The sequence below is a fragment of the Macaca mulatta genome, chromosome 13, assembly GCF_049350105.2.
Source record: "Macaca mulatta isolate MMU2019108-1 chromosome 13, T2T-MMU8v2.0, whole genome shotgun sequence".
Lineage (NCBI taxonomy): Eukaryota > Metazoa > Chordata > Mammalia > Primates > Cercopithecidae > Macaca > Macaca mulatta.
The window spans coordinates 61,880,244-61,895,895 of NC_133418.1; the positions used below are offsets into that span (position 1 = coordinate 61,880,244).

The 15,652-nt window shown below is 36.5% G+C and overlaps 1 protein-coding gene across 30 annotated transcripts in view; it reads right to left on the reverse strand.

Moving 5' to 3' along the window:
• The window catches only part of EHBP1 (EH domain binding protein 1), a 418,858-nt gene that overhangs the window by 160,573 nt on the left and 242,633 nt on the right, over positions 1 to 15,652 (reverse strand). For all 30 annotated transcript variants that reach the window (XM_077958265.1, XM_077958254.1, XM_077958260.1 and 27 more), the window contains 1 exon segment: positions 10,873 to 11,059. In XM_077958265.1, the coding sequence (XP_077814391.1) occupies positions 10,873 to 11,059 (187 nt within the window).

The following is a 15,652-nucleotide window of genomic DNA, read 5'->3' on the forward strand; positions in this document are numbered from 1 at the left end:
AGATCATATAGTATTTAATAGCATACTTTAGCAGATGTATCTGGGAACAATTTCATTTATGTTCCTAAATTTTTCCTAATAACTTAAATTGCATATTGTATTAAGTGCATGAATTTCATCTAGTAGCTTGCATATTCATTAATTTATATTCATAGTCAGTAAAAGATGGTCAGTCATCACTGGAACTAACTTATTTTACTGGATAGTTGCATGTTTAATGTCAGTTTACTTCTCTAAACATTGATCTTTTCTCTTAAGCTTTTTTGTTTTTTATATACACAGATGTGAGCAACACTTTTATACACACAGAATAACATTTTAAATACATACTATATTCTGTTAGGCACTTTTTTTTTACTTAATAATGTATCAGCAGTCTATTATTAATTTTTTTTATTAGGTTACCGTGTTTCACTCTGCCATACAGGCTGGAGTGCAGTGACACATTATGGCTCACTTCAGCCTCTACTTCCCAGGCTCTAGTGATCCTCCCACCTTAGCCTCCCAAGTAAGTGGGAATACGGGCTTGAGCCACGACGCCCAGCTAATGTTTTTATTTTAATTTTTGTAGAAACAGGGTCTCACTATATTGCCCAAGCTGGTCTCTAATTCCTGGGCTCAAGCAATCCTCCTGCCTCAGCCTCCCAAACTGCTGATATTACAAGCATGAGCCACTGTGCCTGGCCAGCAGTCTATTATTACTATTATTTTAAGAGATGGGATCTCAATCTCTGGGCTCAAGCAATCTTCCAGCCTCAATATGAGTAGCTGGGACTATAGACGGCTAGTCTTTTTTAGCATTAATTTTTCAGTTGGGTTTCACCAGGTATCTTATCCAAACTACCAGGTGTCTTATCCAAACTAACTTTCAGATCAACAAAAGGTTACTGTGGATATGACTGTGTCTCTAATGTCTATGTCTGAGCATAATGAGGCATTTTCCAAGAGAAGCACGGTGCTAAACTGCTCAGTCTTTCCCATAAACATCATTTACTCCACAATGTGTCTGCAATGAAACATTACCTTCAAAATAATGTAAAAATAGCTATTCACATAGCTAACACATACTTTGCTATAAGAAAACTTAATCACCATATAAGTTCTATGGAAAACCGTATTTAGAGTTCCAACTTTGAACCAGAAATACCTCTCTCTAGAGACAGCATGACACAGTAAGAAAAGCATGGGTTTTGCACATAATGAACCTGAATTTTAATCCTGTGTCACTACTCACTTTTATCATTTTGAGCAAATTACTTATTCAAGGTTCAGTTTCTCATATGTAAAACAGAGATAATGGTATAGATTATACATATGTGTGTGTGTGTATATGTATATGTGTGTGTGTATATGTATAGTGTGTGTGTATCCTCAGTTGCTCTATGGATCAAGTGAGGAAACAAAATATTGCCCGGCATACAATAGGCACAGTTAAGTTGGTTTCCTTTCTTTTTTCTTTTTCTTTTTTTTTTTTTTTTTGAGACAGAGTTTCACTCTTGTTGCCCAGGCTGGAGTGCAATGGCGCCATCTTGGCTCACCACAACCTCCGATTCTCCTGCCTCAGCCTCCTGAGTAGCTGGAATTATAGGCATGTGCCACCACACCTGGCTAATTTGGTATTGTTAGTAAAGACGAGGTTTCTCCATGTTGGTCACGATGGTCTCAAACTCCCAACCTCAAGTGATCTGCCTGCCTTGGCCTCCTAAAGTGCCAGGATTACAGGTGTGAGCCACCACACCCGGCCTATTTCCTTTCCTCTATAGAGAGATTAGGAACGCTTAATTAGCTCCAAACACCTGACGGAATAAAGAGGGATGGTGTAGGAAGCAAGCAATGAGGGAATACAGATTCAGAGAAACAAGTGATAGGTTTAGGTATTCTTTATGGTCAGAATGGATAAGGAACCTAAAGTTTCTTGATTCTGGCTAGTGTCCCAGTCACTGTTTATTTTTGCTCTTATGGATACTGGAATTGGCCATCTCCTTTTGCCTTATATTTCTATCATCTGCTCCTTTCATTTAGTGTTTTTCCCTCTTTCTCTAGCACAACCCAGCAAGACAGAATTTAAGTCACTGGGTTAAAAAAAAAAAAAAAAACACACACACACTTGATATAAAAACCAACACCTGGAGATTGACTTATGGAATGGCTGAATGAGGAACTCAGTGAACAAACTCTCCCTCTATACAGGAAAACAAATAAAATGAAGTATTTCAGAAGTCTGGCATTTAACAAAAGCCACAGAATGAAATGAAAAATTGTCTATTCAAAAGAAACTACTGAATTTCAATGTCCTTGAGAAAAATAGAAGCCCAGGTACCTGAGTAGAGTATGGTTCCAACATCATAAAATATTAATGGAAATGCTAGGTTCCAATCCTTTCTCTACTGGCAGGAGGTGGGGGACTTGTAATTTTTTCTTTATCCCTCTGAGATCAAGTTAATCTCATTTTTAACATTACTACTTACAAAAATTAAATAACCTAATACAGTGGTAACAACACACCCATGACTAGATAGGCAAAAGTTATTTACCTAAAAAAATTTGCTAAGACCAACACACAGAAGACACTATATTATTTACAATGGAATCGTTCAATAGCTTTAGGTTTTGTTCCAAAGGTGTTTTACCTTTCCATGTAGTCATCACATATTAAAATTTCTAAAAAAGAGTGACAATCCAAAATTATACCTTGACATAAATCAAAGTGACAAAATTGAAATTCTTCAACAAAACATTTACCTGGACTGAGCCTTAATCTTTCCAGTTCATTTGTCAAAGGATGATTTAGATTTCTTCCTCTATATTAGTATAAAGCTGTCTCTCATGAGCTCCTTTCCTTTCCTCTCTCCTTTCCCCTTTCCTTTCCTCTTTCCTTTCCCCTTTCCTTTCCTTCTTTCTTTTTTTGTCTGTTTTTCCTTTCCAACTTGTATTACAGGTTCAGGACATACATGTGCAGGTTTGTTACATGAGTAAATTGCATGTCATGGGGGATTGGTGTATAGATTATTTCATCACCCAAGTAAAAAACACAGCATCCAGTAGGTACAGTTTTGATTCTCACCCTCCTCCCACCCTCTACCGACAAGCAGGCCTCAGTGTTTATTGTTCCCTTCTTTGTGTCCATGTGTACTAAACATTTAGCTCCTACTTATAAGTGAGAACATGCAGTATTTGGTTTTCCGTTCCTGTGTTAATTTGTTTAGGATAACGGCCTCCAGCTCCATCCATGTGCTGCAAAGAACATGATTTTGTTCTTTTTTATGGCTGTGTAGTATTCCATGGTATATATGTATCACATTTTCATTATTTGGTCTACTGCTGATGGGCAATGTAGGTTGATCCAGTGTGTTTTCTATTGTGATTAGTGCTGTGATAAACATACGCATGCATGTGTCTTTACTGTAGAACAAGTTACATTCCTTTGGGTATATACCTAGTAATGGGATTGCTGGATGGAATGATATATCTGTTTTAAGTTCTTTGGGAAATCTCCAAATTGTTTTCCATAGTGGCTGAACTATTTCACATTCCCACCAGCAGTGTATAAGTATTCCCTTTTCTCTGCAACCTCACCAGCAACTGTTATTTTTTGACTTTTTAGTGATAGCCATTCTGCCTGGCATGAGACAGTATCTCATCGTGGTTTTGATATGCATCTCTCAAAAGATTACTGATGTTGAGCATTTTTTTCTCATATACTAGATGGCCACATGTAGGCATTCTTTTGGGAAGTGTGTTTTCATGTTCTTTGCTCATTTTTTAATGGGGTTGCTTGGTTGTTTTTTGCTTGTTAATTTAAGTTACGTATGGATTTTGGATATTAGACCTTTCTCAGATACATAGTTGGAAAATATTTTCTCCAATTCTATAGATTGTCTGTTTACTATGGCGAGAGTTTTTGATTTCTGTTTTTTTGTTTGTTTTTTGTTTTGTTTTGTTTTTCTTCCTTTTTTATTATTATTATTTTCTATTATACTTTATGTTCTAGGGTACATGTGCACAATGTGCAGGTTTGTTACATATGTATATATGTGCCAAGTTGGTGTGCTGTACCCATTAACTTATCATTTACATTAGGTATATCTCCTAATGCTATACCTCCCTCCTCCCCCTACCACAACAGGCCCCGGTGTATGGTGTTCCCCTTCCGGAGTCCAGGTGATCTCATTGTTCAATTCCCACCTATGAGTGAGAACATGCGGTGTTTGGTTTTCTGTTCTTGTGATAGTTTGCTGAGAATGATGGTTTCCAGCTTCATCCACGTCCCTACAAAGTACATGAACTTATCCTTTTTCATGGCTGCATAGTATTCCATGGTGTATATATGCCACATTTTCTTAATCCAGTCTGTCACTGATGGATATTTGGGTTGGTTCCAAGTCTTTGCTATTGTGAATAGTGCTGCAGTAAACATACGTGTGCATGTGTCTTTATAGCAGCATGATTTATAATCCTTTGGGTATATACCCAGTAATGGGATGACTGGGTCAAACGGTATTTCTAGTTCTAGATCCTTGAGGAATCGCCACACTGTCTTCCACAATGGTTGAACTAGTTTACAGTCCCACCAACAGTGTAAAAGTGTTCCTATTTCTCCACATCCTCTCCAGCACCTGTTGCTTCCTGACTTTTTAATGACTGCCATTCTAACTGGTGTGAGATGGTTATCTCATTGTGGTTTTGACTTACATTTCTCTGATGGAAAGTAATGATGAGCATTTTTTCATTTTTCTGTTGGTTGCATAAATGTCTTCTTTTGAGAAATGTCTGTTCATATCCTTTGCCCACTTTTTGATGGGGTTGTTTGTTTATTTCTTGTAAATTTGTTTGAGTTCTTTGTAGGTTCTGGATATTAGCCCTTTGTCAGATATGAGTAGACTGCAAAAATTTTCTCCCATTCTGCAGGTTGCCTGTTCACTCTGATGGTAGTTTCTTTTGCTGTGCAGAAGCTCTTTAGTTTAATTAGATCTCATTTGTCAATTTTGGCTTTTGTTGCCATTGCTTTTGGTGTTTTAGACATGAAGTCCTTGCTGTGCAGAAGCTCTTTAGTTTGACTAGGTCTCATTTATCAATTTTCTTTCTTTTTTTTTTTTTTTTCACAATTGCTATTGGAGTTTTTGTCATGAAATCTTTATCAGGGCCAATATCACATAATGGTATTTCCTAGGCTTTCTTCTAGGGTTTTTATAGTTTTAGGTTTTACATTTAAGTCTTTAATGCATCTTGAGTTAATTTTTGTATGTGGTGAAAGGAAGGGGTCCAGTTTCAATCTTCTGTACATGGCTATCCAGTTAACCTGGCACCACTTGTTGAATAATGAATCCCTTCCCCATTGCTTGTTTTTGTCAACGTTCTCAAAGATCAGATGGTTATAGATGTGTGGCTTTGAGTTCTCTAAACTGTTCCATTGTTCTGTGTGTCTACCAGTACCATGTTGTTCTGATTACTGTACCCTTCTAGTATAGTCTAAAGTCAGATAGTGTGATGCCTCAAGCTTTGTTCTTTTGGCTTAGGATTGCACTGGCTATTCAGGCTATTTGTTGTTGTTATTCCACATGAATTTTGGAATAGTTTTTTTTTTTTCTAATTTTGTGAAAAATTAATTGGTAATTTTGATACAAATAGCATTGAATCTGCAAATTGCTTTTGGCAATAGGCCATTTTAATATTGATTTTTCCTATCCATGAGCATATAATGTTTTTCCACTTGTTTTTGTCATCTCTGATTTCTTTCAACAGTGTTTTGTAATTCTCATTATAGAGATCTTTCTTCTCCCTGGTTAGCTGTATTCATAGGCTGTGTGTGTGTGTGTGTGTGTGTGTGTGTGTGTGTGTGTGTGTGTGTTGTGAATAGGATTGTGTTCTTAATTTGGCTTTCAGCTTGGATGTCATATAGACTTGTAGGTGTATAGAAATGATATTGATTTTTGTACATTAATTTTGTATCCTGAAATCTTGCTGAAGTTGTTTATTGGATCTAGGAGCTTTGGGGCAGAAACTATGAGGTTTTCTCAATATAAAATCATACCATTTAGGAAAAGTGATTGTTTGACTTCTCTTCCTATTTGGATTGTTTCTATTTCTTTCTCTTGTGTGAATGCTCTGGCTAGGACTTCCAGTACTAAGTTGAAAAGGAGTGGTGACAGTGGGCATCCTTGTCTTGTTCTGGTCCTCAAGGGGAATACTTCCAGTTTTTGCCCATTCAGTATGGTGTTAACTGCAGGACTGTTACAGATGGCTCTTAATATTTTGAGGCATGTTCCTTTAATACCTAGTTTGTTAAGGGTTTTTAACATGAAGGGATGTTAAAATTTATTGATAGCTTTTTCTGCATCTAATCAGATAAACATGTAGTTTTTTGGGTTTTTTTGAGACAGAGTCTCATCCTGTCACCCAGGCTGGAGTGGTGCGATCTTGGGTCACTGCAACCTCCGCCTTCTGGGTTCAAGCGATTCTCTTGCCTCAGACTCCCAAATAGCTGGGACTATAGGCGCCCACCACACCTGGCTAATTTTTGTATTTTTAATAGAGACAGTGAAATTTCAATTTCACCATTTTGGCCAGGCTGGTCTCAAACTCATGATCTCAGGTGATCCACCCGCCTCAGTCTCCCAAAGTGCTAGGATTACAGGTGTGAGCCACTGCGCCCAGCCAAAAACATGTAGTTTTTGTCTTTAGTTCTGTTTATGTGATGAATCACATTTAATGATTTACATATTTTGGACCAACCTTACATCACAGGAATGAAACCTCCTTGATCATGGTGGGTTAGCATTTTGATGTGCTGCTGGGTTTTGTTTTCTAGTATTTTTGTTAAGAATTTTTGCATCCACATTCATCAAAGGATATTGGTCTGAAGTTTTCCTTTTTTGTTGTGTCTTTGCCAGGTTTTGTAAAGGTGCTGGTCTCACGTAATTAGTTAGAGAGGAGTCCCTCATCTTATTTTTTTGGAAAGTTTCAGTAGGATTGGTTATCAGCTCTTCTTTATACGTCTGGTAGAATTCAGTCATGAATCTGTCTAGTCCAGGGCTTTTTCTTTTTGGTAGGTTTTTTATTAGTGATTCAACTTCAGATCTTATTATTGGTCTGTTCAGAGTTTCAATTTCTTCCTGGTTCAGTCTTGGGAGGTTGTGTGTTTCCAGTAATTTAGTCATATCTTGTAGGTTTTCCAGTTTCTGTGCATAGAGGGAGTCATAATAGTCTCTGAATGTTTTTCCTATTTCTGTGGGGTTGGTGGTAATGTCTCCTTTGTCATTTCTGATATGTATTTGAATCTTCTCTTTTTTCTTTATTAGCCTAATGAGCAGTCTGTCAATCTTATTTATTTTTTCAAAAAACCAACTTTTGGGTTCACTGATCTTTATGTACTGTTTTTCAAGCCTCAATTTCATAGACTTCAGCTCTGATTTTGGTTGTCATCTTCTGCTAGCTTTGTGTTGGTTTGTTCTTGATTCCCTAGTTCCTCTAGGTGTAGTACAAGATTGTTAATTTGAGATCTTTCTAACTTTTTAATGTGGGCACTTGGTGTTACAAGCTTTCCTCTTAATACTGCTTTAGCTGTGTCCCAGAGATTCTGGTTTGTTGTATTTTTGTTTTCATTTGTTTCAAAGAATTTCTTGATTTCTGCCTTATTTGTTTACCCAAAAGTCATTCAGGAGCAGGTTAATTTCCAACATGGTTTTGAGAGATAGTCTTAGAATTGATTTCTGTTTTTATTGTGCTGTCGTCTGAAGGTATGGTTAGTATGATTTCAGTTATACTGAATTTGTTGAGAATTGTGTTATGACTGAGCATGTGGTTGATTTTGGAGTATGTGTCACGTGCAGATGAAAATAAGTATATTCTGTTGTCGGTCAGAGTGTTCTGTAGATGTCTGTTAGGTCCATTCAGTTAAGTGTCACGTTTAGGTCCTGAGTATCTTTATTAGTTTTCTGCCTGGGTGATACTGTCAGTGGGGTGTTGAAGGCTCCAATTATTATTGTGTAGTTATCTAAGTCTCTTTATAGGTCCCTAAGAATGTGTTTTATGAATCTGGGTGCTCCAGTGTTGGGTGTATATTATTTAGAATAGCTAAGTCTTCTTATTGAATTGAACCCCTTACCATTATGTAATGCCCTTCTTTGTGTTTTTTGATCTTTGTTGGCTTAAAGTCTGTGTCTAGCATTAGAAATAGCAACCTGTCCTCTTTTTTGCCCTTTTCCGTTTGCTTGGCAGATTTTTCTCTATCCCTTTACTTTGAGCCTATGGGTGTCAATGCATGTGAAAGGGGTCTCTTAAAGACAGCATACAGTTGGGTCTTCTTTATCCAACCTACTATTCTGTGCCTTTTAAGTGGGGCACACAATGGCAGATTTGATATTTTACATTCAAGGTTAATACTGTCATATGTGGATTTGATTCTATCATTGTGTTGTTAGCTAATTGTTATATAGACTTGATTGTGTAGATGCTTTATAGTGTCCATGGTTGATATGGTTTGACTCTGTGCCTCCACCCAAATCTTATGTCAAATTGTAATTCCCAGTGTTGGAGGAGAGGCCTGGTGGGATGTGATTGGATTATGAGGCAGATTTCCCCCTTGCTGTTCTTATGATACTGAGTGAGTTCTCATGAGATCTGGTTATTTGAATGTGTGTAGCACTTCCCCCTTTTCTCTCTCTTCCTTCTGCCCCCACCATGTAAGACATGCTGGCTTCCCCTTTGCTTTCTGCCATGATTTTAAGTGTCCTGAGGCCTCCCTAGCCTTGTCTCCTATTCAGCCTGCAGAACTGTGAGTCAATTTAACCTCATTTTAAAATAAATTACCCCATCTTGGGTAGTTTTTTATAGTAGTGTGAGAACAGACTAATACAATGGTCTATGTATTTAGCTGTGTTTTTGTGGTGGCCAATAATTATCTTTGGTTTCTATGTTTAGCACTCCCTTAAGGACCTCCTGTAAGGCAGGTCTGTGGTAACAAATTCCCTTAGCATTTGCTTTTCTGAAAAGAAATTTATTTATTTTTATCGTATGAAGTTTAGTTTGGCTGGATATGAAAATTCTTGGTTGGGATTTCTTTTCTTTATGAATGTTGAATATAGGCTACCAACCTCTTCTGGCTTGTAGGGTTTCTGTTGAAAGGTCTGTGGTTAGCCTGGTGGAGTTCCTATTATAGGTGACCTGCCCTTTCTCTCTAACTGCCTTTAATATTTTTTTCTTTCACTTGGATCTGGGAGAATCTGATGACCATATGACTTAGGGATGGTCATCTTATATAGAATCTCACAGGGGTTCTCTAAATTTCCTCCATTTGAACGTTGACCTCTCTAGCAAGGATGGGGAAATTTTCATGGACAATATCCTTGAATATGTTTTCCAAGTTGCTTGCTCTCTCTCCCTGTTTCAGGGATGCCAATGAGTAGTCAGTTTGGTTTCTTTACATAATCTCATATTTCTTAGGGGTTTTATTAGTTCATTCTTTTTTTTTTTCTTTATTTTTGTCTGACTGAGCTGTTTAGAAGAATTGGTCTCCAAGCTCTGAGAGTCTTTCCTCAGCTTGGTCTATTCTGCTGTTAATACTTCCGATTCTATTATGAAATCCTTGTAGTGAGTTTTTCAGCTCTATCAGATAAATTTGGTTCTTTCCTAAAATGACTATTTCATTTTTCAGCTCTTGTATCATTTTATTGGATTCCTTGGATTACATTTCAACTTTCTCCTGAATCTTGATGATCCCTATGGCTATCCAGATTCTGAATTCTATGTGTGTCATTTTAGCCATTTCAGTCTGGTTAAGTATCACTGCTGGGGAGCCAGTGTGATTGTTTTGAGGTAAGAAGACATTGGGTTTTTGAGTTGCCAGAGTTCTTGCACTGGCTCTTTCTCATCTGTGTCGGCTGATGTTCCTTTAATCTTTGAAGCTGCTGTCCTTTGGATGCAATTTTTTACTTTTACATTATTTGATGTCATTGAAGGTTTGACTATGGTATACGTTGTGTTCAGATGACTGGCTTTATTTCTGGATTATTTCAAGGGGCCAAGGCTCTCTCAGCATTCGTGGGTTGCACGCTTTAACCCTGAGGGCCTGGTACCAGACCCACAGCTTTGTTATCTGAGACCTCAAGGTTAAGCACCTGCTGTGCTCGAGGGGCTGAGATATTCCCAGTCTGCTGGCAAGATCACTCTGATGTGGCGTGCTGGCAAAAGCATTTCATCGGGGTGGTTGCAGTGGGGTTCATGCCCATGGGCAGTGGGGTCTGTGCACGTGCACTTGCACCAGTGGCGGCAATGAAGTGTGGTACGCATACACCAGCAGGGATGGGGCAGCAGTGCCTACATGCTGGCGGGGGCAGGGTGGCAGGGTCTGTGTGCATATGCTTACACCAGCAATGGCGGGGTGGCAGGGTGCACATATGTGTCCACTGGAGGGGGAATGGTAGGGTCAGGGTGGTAGTCACAAGGTCCGTGCACAAGCCCATCAGTGACAACAGGGTGGTGAGGTCTGTATGCACATGCACATATGCCATCAAAGTGCTGTGGGGGAGGCGGTGGGTGGGTATGCATCAGCAGGGACCTGTCTGCTGAAGCTCTCTGATAGTTATAGAGTATCCTTTCTTTAAAGCACCAGTCTTACAATTATAAGACCTTTCTTCCTCTCATTTCAAAACAGCATTTTAAAAACAATCTTAACCCAAACCATCCAATCCATACTGTACTGTAAACTTATGGGCTCACAAACATAAATGCAGTGTTGCAGTAAAATCGATTTTCTTGGATATTATTTTTAAATCATCAAAAATAGCCAAAAATGTCTTTTCTTAATTTAAATTAAATGGCATGGGGAGAAAAGAGCAAATATTAATACATGTTTTACTATGAATAAAATCCTACCTTAGGAGAAGTAGAGAGATCTTTTCCTGCAGAAACTGTGTTTTCATTTACTCCTCCTGTTTTTGGTGAGAGGACTGGTGGAGCTGGGGCCTTTCTTTTCACTCGCCTTTCAGTTTCCAGTTCTTGAATAGGATTTACCAAATTATTTGGAGAAGGAGTTGATTTAGGTTCATAAAAAGGGTTTGATCTAAGTGAAAGAAGAATTATTGTTAGATGTCTCTCAAAAAATAGTTCATTTACAAGTAAAATAATAAATGTGCACTGAAAACTAAAATTTCTTTTTTCAAATAAAACCCAAACCAGTGATAACCCAGAATTTGGAAATAATGACTGTTAATCTTTTGGTCCATTTCTATCCAGAGTTTTTAAAATTTGGCTTTAAAAAGTACTTAAAAATATTTAATACAAGGTCACATTCAGCTCAAACTATTATATATAGAAACTTAGAAAAATGTTAAATATTAAAAATAATAAATCCTGTATATTTTCCATACCCAAGGAAAAGGAAGATGTAAAAATCTCGATTTGATTTCTTTTTTATGCTTGAGCTCTGTTACACTTTCTTGTATTTCATCTTTTCTTCTATGTTAAATTCTCCCCTCATTATGGAACACGTTTTAGTGGTTCAATCAGCAAGGTTCTGCTTATAGTAAATTCTCCTAGGCTTTGAAAATGTCTTTATTTCAGCCTTACATTTAAGTGATAGTTTAGCTGGGTAGAGAATTCTAGTCGTCAGTTATTCTATCTCAGGGTTTTGAAGACATTAATCCACTGTCAGCCTAACGTTGCTCCTTTGTAAGTCATCTTTTCTATGTAGTTGTTAAGATCTTCTCTTTATTTCTGGTTTGAGCAATTTTGATACCTATGACATGTCTAAGTGTGGATTTCTTTTGATTTATTCTGTTTCAGACTCTTTGTATTTCCTGAGTCTGAAGAGTCATGTGTTTTATTGGTTCTGAAAAATTATCTGCCTTTATCTCTTTGATAGCCACTTCTGTATTTTCTCTGTTCTCTTTGAAATATCTTATATCTATGTTGAACAACTACTTGTCAGGTTTCCTAGCCTTTCCATTTTTATAAATCTTTATTCTTCTGCTATATTCTAGATAACTCTCTCACATCTCTGATCCAGTTCATTTTTTCTTCATGTCTAATATTCAATTCTCCAGGAATTTTTAATTTTAATAAGTGTATTTCTTCATATATCTGTGTGCATGATACCTCAGTTACAAAGATTTGAGTTACTAATCATTTAAACATACTTATTTTATAGTCTCTATCTGACAAATCTAGTATTTGAAGTTCTTGCATGTATAATCCTACTATTTCTTTTGTCTCCTGACTCTTCCTCTTAGTAAACTGTTTCCTTGTGTGTTTTGTAATTCTATATTGTGAGTTCAGAGTTTCATCTGAGGAATTCCTGTGTAGTCTAAGCTAAGAGTGCCTCTCTTCAGAGTGTTTAACACTTGCATTTGCCAAGTACTTTAGGACTAAGAAAATTAATATCTCTACACACTTGTAATTCACCTCTGAGACAACAGTGTGCTGGCACCACTACTGGTTAGGCACTAAATCAGAATAAGGACAAGAAGCCTCTACTTACGAAAGTTTTGAATGGTCCTTCTCCCTTTCTAGATCAGAGATCCCTAACTTAAATTCAATTCCTTACTTTTCAAGAATGAACAGGAAATGTTTCCATTTAGGTAAAATGTCCAGAATAGTCAAATTCACCGAAAAAAAAGGCAGATTAGTGGTAGCCAGAGAATGAAGGAAGTGGGGAATTGGGACTAAATGGTAATAGGTATGAGGTTTCTTTTTGTGGTAATGAAAACATCCTGGTATTAGATAGTGGTAATAGCATAACAATATAGTGAACATACTAAAAGTCACTGACATGTACATTTTAAACTGTATAATTTCATGTTATGTGAAGCACATATCAATTTTTTTAAGTGCTATGAAAATGAACAGGAATAGTGGCTGCACAGAGATAGTACTGTGCAAACACTTATCCCTTTCTTTACAATGACAAGTTACATACTTGCTGATTAATATATTTTAAATATAAATAAATGTAAGCAAAGAAAAATATTTACAGAATTGGGACTATTTTTACATTCTGTTGATCACCTATGATTTGAAAAATCTATTTCAGAACTTTATGCATCACTCTAAGAGACAATTATTTTTATCTCGGTATTGTATATTTGAGTAATAAATTAGTTATATCACTAACTCATTGTAAGTTGAAAATTCACTGGTTATATTAAGGAGAAAATTGGACAGAATAATTTTAAATGACATTATTTATTGTTTAGAAAACAATTCATCAAGAAAAATGAATTACAGAGAGAAAAACCAAAGTTGGTTCAGGATTAATTTAAACATACTGGAAAAATAATACAAAATGAAGCTAAGGAAGAGTCTCTTCCTCTCACCTTGATATCTATGTTTCTTTGGAAAAACAAACTCCAAGTTATTAAAATGGGCATGTAGCTTCCCTGAATAAAATTCAATGAAAGGTTTCACTGGGAAACTGACACAAAACCATACCAGAAATGACTGCATGCTAGGCCTCAAAAGTCACTTCATAAAAGTTCTGAAAAAATAATATTGGTTTATTGGTTTTCATTTTTACTATATAAACTAGAAGAGTTGAATTATGCCCCAAATATAAGTAACTGAGAAACCCATGCAGTTGTTAAGTGTAAAGGACACGTCCTAAAAGGCAAGCAAGGATGAATACTTTCTCTTTGTGCTTATGGATATGCTGGGACACTAAAGGTAATTCCACACATCAAAGGATTCCGTACTATTTATTTGTGATAGTTTAATGTCATAGAGTATACAGGAAGAATTTGGTAATGGAAGATGAGTCATATAGGTTTTTTGCTTGATGAAAGGTCATAAGTTTATTATTGAAGTAAGAACGAATTTTGGAAGATTTCTGCTACTGACATTCAACCTACAAATTTTTGCAGAGAAAAGATGATAAATACCAAACAAGTAATTAATACAAACAGAGTTCTTCCTGGACTTGCACATTAGCTTATGTGCAATCTTTAGAACTTGTGTGTATATTTCTACAAAATAAAGAAGCTAGAGTATTTACAGACTCCCTCTGGTAACCCCAGATGATTGAGCAAGTTAGAACGCTCTTTATTCACGAGAAACTTGTAAAGACTGTGACTTTCATGTGGAAAAAGAATGGCCAAAAGGAAACACCCAGTGATTCTGATTTTAGTTTTTATTAAGGCATTTAAAAAGTTTAAGCAAACATTAGATGTCTCTTTAATTTGTTAATAAGAGAGCAGGTGTGAGTGTGTTGTGTAATACTCATGTATTTTGGAATACCTGAATGCCTGTACTTAAAGTTTGCATTTACATTCAAATATTCTAGGTGTGTGGCTATTACTCAGCACCTACACCACCCATGAGAAATTTTACTTCAATCACATGTTAGCTATTTCAAAGAAAACAAATATAATAACTTTACCAAGTGTTAGGCCAACTTTTCAACCCCCCATATAGTTATTAATTAGTAATAAGATGTCAACCTGGGTTTGGGTTTAGAATCAGATGATTATTATGGTGTAATTCTGAGACTTTTAGAGATTAGAACCTTTTTAGGTTTTATCAAAACCTAGCCATACCCAGGAAGCATGTAGCACATGTTATAAAATGTGGAAAAGATGAGAAACACAACTCCAGAGCAATAGAAAACAAGTCAATTTTCTCACTCTTTCAAATAAAAGTCTCAAAATCTTTTTTTTTTTTTTTTTTTTTTTTTTTTTTTTGAGATGGAGTCTTGCTCTGTAGTCCCAGGCTGGAGTGCAGTGGCATGGTCTGGGCTCACTGCAACCTCTGCCTCCCAGATTCAAGTGATTCTCCTGCCTCAGCCTCCTGAGTAGCTGGGATTACAGGCACCTGCCACTACACCTGGCTAATTTTGTATTTTCAGTAGAGAGGGGGTCTCACCATGTTGGTCAGGCTGGTCTCGATCTCCTGACCTCAGGTGCTCCACCTGTCTTGGCCTCCCAAAGTGTTGGGATTACAGGTGTGGGTCACCACACCCATCTAGTCTCAAAATATTTGAAGTTAGTTATTACAGTTCCCTTAAATCATCTCTTTTAAAAATCAAACGATCCCTGTACTCTCAATCATTGTTTATTTGATGTGGTTTCTGAACACTTTAATGACTTTTTCTCTACTTTGTTAACATTCTGAATCACCAATGCCCCTTATAAAATACAACAACTAGTAGACAAATAGTGCTCAAAATAAGAGCTAACCAATGCACAGTAGAGAGATAACATCTCTCCCTTTGCACAAAGCAATTACCCCAAACTTTCATGATTCAAAGGAGCCTTATTATTATTTCCCTCTCAACCCACATATACAGTATTTTGAAATATTTTCAAGCTGCATTTTTAAAGAAATAACTATTTTTCCCAAGTTCTAAATAATGTTAATACACAAAAGTTTATGTATTTCCAAGGAAAGCAAAGACTCATATAGCCTCACAAGTGATCATATAATTATTATTAATATTTATCATATAATTATATTACTTATTATTAAATATTTTAAAGATCTCTCCAGTCACACACCAATTATTTATATCAAATAGACCTAAAGGCCCAAGAATTCCAAGCTGGAAATCACTCATGTGATATAATATTTCTGTTATTAAAGTTAAAGATTGTTGTTCTTTTTAAAACAGCTTTATTTAGGCATAAACAATAAACAATAAACGGCTGACACTTGAAAATAAAATTTA